We start from the raw sequence: 3,985 nt of genomic DNA, 5'->3' as shown, positions 1-3,985 counted from the left end.
TTATATTTTACCTGAAGGTATGTATTAATACTATATTAATAAATAAAAATAAATTTTAATAAAAAAGTCTTTTTCACAAAAGATAATAGTTTTGTTTAATATTCTCTCATAAAACTGTAAAAAGTAAACAATTATATCTTCAAAGTTAATCAAACTAAACACATTTAATTTTCTAAAGTTTTAATCAACTCAAATTTAAACTGTTTAATAAACAAATCAAACCTAAATATATAACCACTTTTTTTTTTCATAAACAAAATCTAAATAAGTGACACAATTGGACTCTTTTACACCTCTAAAGAAAAGAGGAAAATAATTGTTTCATTGGGTGGGATAAAATAAAACACTTATAAAAACTTGTAAAAAATCCCAATTAAGTGAAATAGGCTATGGAAACGAAGTCTATATAATTAATTAGATGATTGCACTTTACACAGAGTCTGTTTAGTCTTGACATTGAGGGGGGAAAAGTTAAGTATTACTAAAAACTGAAAACCTCCTAACTAATAGGTCATACCCAACAAAACAAAACAAAAGATGATGGGTCAAAACTAGTACAAAACATTGGAGACCCACCGAATCACGTCTTCTAATACCATATCCTAGACCGCACGATTCCACTGCACTCTATTACAACAGCTTCTCAATGTTCCCCCCAATTTCCTCATTTTCTTTCAGGGTACCCCTAAATGGTACAAGTACTAACAAAAGGCCCATATTAATAACAACAACAATTCACAATGACCAAAACACCCGTAAACCACCATGATCAGTGATGGAAGGCATCAAACGGCCGGTGCGGAATGGGGGCTGTCGAAGCCCATGGGCCAATGGGGATGGGCCGAGGATGGGCCTGGGCCATGGGATGATGACGGGTGGCAGCATCAACGGCGGAAGATGGAACAGCCACCCGCTCACAAGACGGGCACATAGTGAGTGTGGTTGGTGGGGTCATCTGCATGTAGAACTGAGGGGAAAGTTTCAGTGCTCTAAGCTCCTGAACTTCCTTCTGCAACCTTCTATTTTCCTCCGTCAGATTCTCGCAGCACCTTTTCAACACCTCGCAGTCCACCTCTGTTTGCTTCAACTTAGTCCTGAAATTTCACCAGGCCCACGTTAACAAAAATCATCAAAATTCACGAAAAAAAAAACATTTAAAATAAATTGAATTATTTCGTATCATACTAACTAACCTCGCTCTTCTGTTCTGAAACCACACCTCTACTTGCCTTGGTCTAAGGCCTAGCTGCTTTGCCAGTGCCAACTTTTGCTTCTGCAAAATCATTAATTCACATTAGTACCATAACAATGATGATGATGACGACGGTTATGATTTAACGGAGGTTGTGTGCTTACTGGGTTAAGAGTATTGTGTTCTTTGAAGCTTTCTTCGAGAATAGCTGATTGGTCTTTGGAGAGTCGAAGTTTTTTCCTTGAGGTTTCACCATCTTCTTCGTCACTGATTCCTCGGGAACAGGCTCTGTCCATGTCGTGTTCTTCGCCGTTAGCATCTCTCTCGCTTCGTTTTCCGCTTACGCTCGAAACGGTGCTGTTTGGGGACGAAACTCCTGCTTCCTCTTCGCAATCAACCGCAGAAGGTAACCGATTCACGTCGATTCCGCGCAGGAACGATCGAGCTTCGCCTCTGCATGTGTCGGAGTTTCGATCTGCATGTAAAAGAAAAACCATTAACTTTGATTGATGAAATCATAAGTTTTTTGTTCAATAATAGGAAAGAGGGGTGGTTGGAATCTTTCGTTTGTGAAGCAAAAGATATTGAAAATGAAGGGTAAGAGAAAAAGAGAAAAGGGTAAAAATTGTTCTCTGGAAAAACGAATAACCCCACAATCGGGATCAAAGTGAATGAGCAAATGGAGGAGAAATAGGAAAGAAAGGCAGAAACTTGACCAGATCTGGAACATTAGCATGCAACATAAAAATCAGGAACAATAATAAATACCTGAGGAAGTGAAAGGGTCGTTCCAAGAGGCCTTGTGAGGATTGCAAGCAGAAGGAGAAGAGGAATGAGTAGAAGAAGACATGAGATTCAGCTGTTGGGGATTTTGGGTATTCTGAGGGAAGTTGAGGCTTAGACTCAAACCCAAATCTTCCTTTCCAACCATCATCTCTAGACCCTTTTTGCGTTTGAAGAAGAACTTGTGCACTGAGAGACTGAGTTTGAGACTATTGGGTAGTTGGTTTTGGTGAGAGAAAGAGAGTGAGCTTTTTCACACGTAGAGAGGGGTATAAAGAAGGAAGGAGAGGGTGGTTTTGAAGTGTAGCAGGGGCCGTGTTGGTGGAGATTATATAGAAAGGAAAGAGAATGGGTGGGAGTGTTATGTAAGTTCAATGATGACTTTATGTCAGCAAGGCCAGTTATCTCAATCATGACATTTGCCCCCCAAATAATACGACCCTGCTTTCTCTGTCTTCCCTCATTTACTTCATTCATATCTTCGCCTCGTTAACCTCTATATTCTTACCATTGACCATTTGGTAAATGGAGATCACCTTTTTAAAACTTCACTTTCACCCTGTTTTTCTTGGATAACCTTCTCACTTTGCACCATAGGAAAACCCCCCACTCCACAAGTGCACAACTAATACCTTTGACCGCTCAATAATATCAAATATTATTTAATTAAATATTTTTTTGCCAAAATATCCAAACTCCTTTGAAATTAATCTGATAACATGTTCAAAACAACATATTTTTTACTTTTTTTTTGTTAAGAATGTAATAATAAGAAATTATAAACCGAAATGTTATTAATTGTGATGTAATAAATCCGGTAGTGGAATACAACTCGTAACGAGGAAATACGAAAACGATGTCACCTTTGAAATTTAAATTTACATAAAGGAGGGTGTTATTTCACATCCATAAGCCATCAGCCAGATGAAGACGACCTGTGAAAGGCTTTCTGATAAGACGATAACTATATACATCACATCACTGTTCATGCAACGTTTTATTTTTTGGTTGATGAGACTGGATTTCCTTTTCTAAATTTTGCTATAAAGCTGATAAGACTAGATATTCAATAAGCATGTGCAAAATTATAAAACTAAATATTTATTTAAATTAATTAATATCATTAATGAAACACTTGATATTGGTTTAGGAATGGAACTGTACATTTGAAAGTACAGAAGACAATAATGAGTGTAACAGGGAGTTTAAGGTTAAGAAACGGAAAAACTGAAATATAGATAAAGGTGTTTGATACAATGAAAATTAATTGAGGCTGGTTGGGAGGAAAAGATGTTGGTGCCATAGATGACTAATGGAGTAAGGGCAAAATAAATGGACCTGGGTTTAGGCATGATAGGGGTGTCTTGTGGCAAATCGCAAGAAATCTTGAGCATTTAACAGAGTGGGACAGGTCGCACCTGAAGATTAAGAATGAGTTCGGAAAATCAACGGCTGAGGTAAAATGTGACATGTTGGAACATGCATGATCCTTGGACATCCATCAAAATCAGCACAGCCAATGGTCATGATTGGAACCAAACAGATAACCTTTTCATTTTATTTGGGCTGTCCCTGAGTGGGTCCCCATTATCCCTTATCCTACGCGACACACAAATCTTCACCCATGCGATCACCACGAGGGTCTTCTCCCCAGCCAACAACGTCGCTTTCTCAAACTTTTTCTTTTCTTTTATCTTCCCCTGTGAAAATAATCAACTTCGTTTGTTTCTTCCTCGTGTCCAGAGAAGGACTCGCGCGCGCGTGGGGGGTAAATGTATTTTGCTTTTCCACGCCTGTTTTCACGTTTACTCGATGCGGAGCGTTTTTGGTAACAAGCGCACGCCAATAATTGTTCTCTTGGTTATCATGCTGCACATTTCCCATTCCCTACCCTAATTGCCTTCTTCCGTTTATACTGATAATTCATTTTAATTTAATCCCACTCTGTTACAATCATAGTAGGTGCCATTATTTTACAAATTTATTTTTCACACAATATCACGTTATGTA

The 3,985-nt window shown here is 38.3% G+C and overlaps 1 protein-coding gene across 1 annotated transcript; it reads right to left on the bottom strand.

Annotated features, from left to right (window-relative positions):
* Positions 1-376: 376 nt before the first annotated feature.
* Positions 377-2,351, bottom strand: LOC113849744 (homeobox-leucine zipper protein HAT4-like). Its single transcript, XM_027479872.1, has 4 exons — positions 1,961-2,351; positions 1,357-1,667; positions 1,194-1,273; positions 377-1,094 (listed from the first exon to the last, which is right to left on the bottom strand). Exons 1-4 carry the CDS (start codon positions 2,124-2,126, stop codon positions 770-772), a joined length of 882 nt encoding a protein of 293 aa, XP_027335673.1. The 5' UTR covers positions 2,127-2,351; the 3' UTR covers positions 377-769.
* Positions 2,352-3,985: the final 1,634 nt, after the last annotated feature.

This window comes from Abrus precatorius, unplaced genomic scaffold (assembly GCF_003935025.1).
Source record: "Abrus precatorius isolate BTA unplaced genomic scaffold, Abrus_2018 Scaffold9, whole genome shotgun sequence".
Classification (NCBI taxonomy): domain Eukaryota; kingdom Viridiplantae; phylum Streptophyta; class Magnoliopsida; order Fabales; family Fabaceae; genus Abrus; species Abrus precatorius.
This window is presented reverse-complemented; position numbering and strand designations above follow the sequence as displayed.

Coding starts and splice junctions, on each gene's coding strand:
- LOC113849744 (XM_027479872.1), bottom strand. CDS start 2,126: ATGATGGTTGGAAAGGAAGATTTGGGTTTGAGTCTAAGCCTCAACTTC. Junction 1,668..1,960: donor CGACCCTTTCACTTCCTCAG/GTATTTATTATT, acceptor TTTTACATGCAG/ATCGAAACTCCGACACATGC. Junction 1,095..1,193: donor TTTCAGAACAGAAGAGCGAG/GTTAGTTAGTAT, acceptor GTGAAATTTCAG/GACTAAGTTGAAGCAAACAG.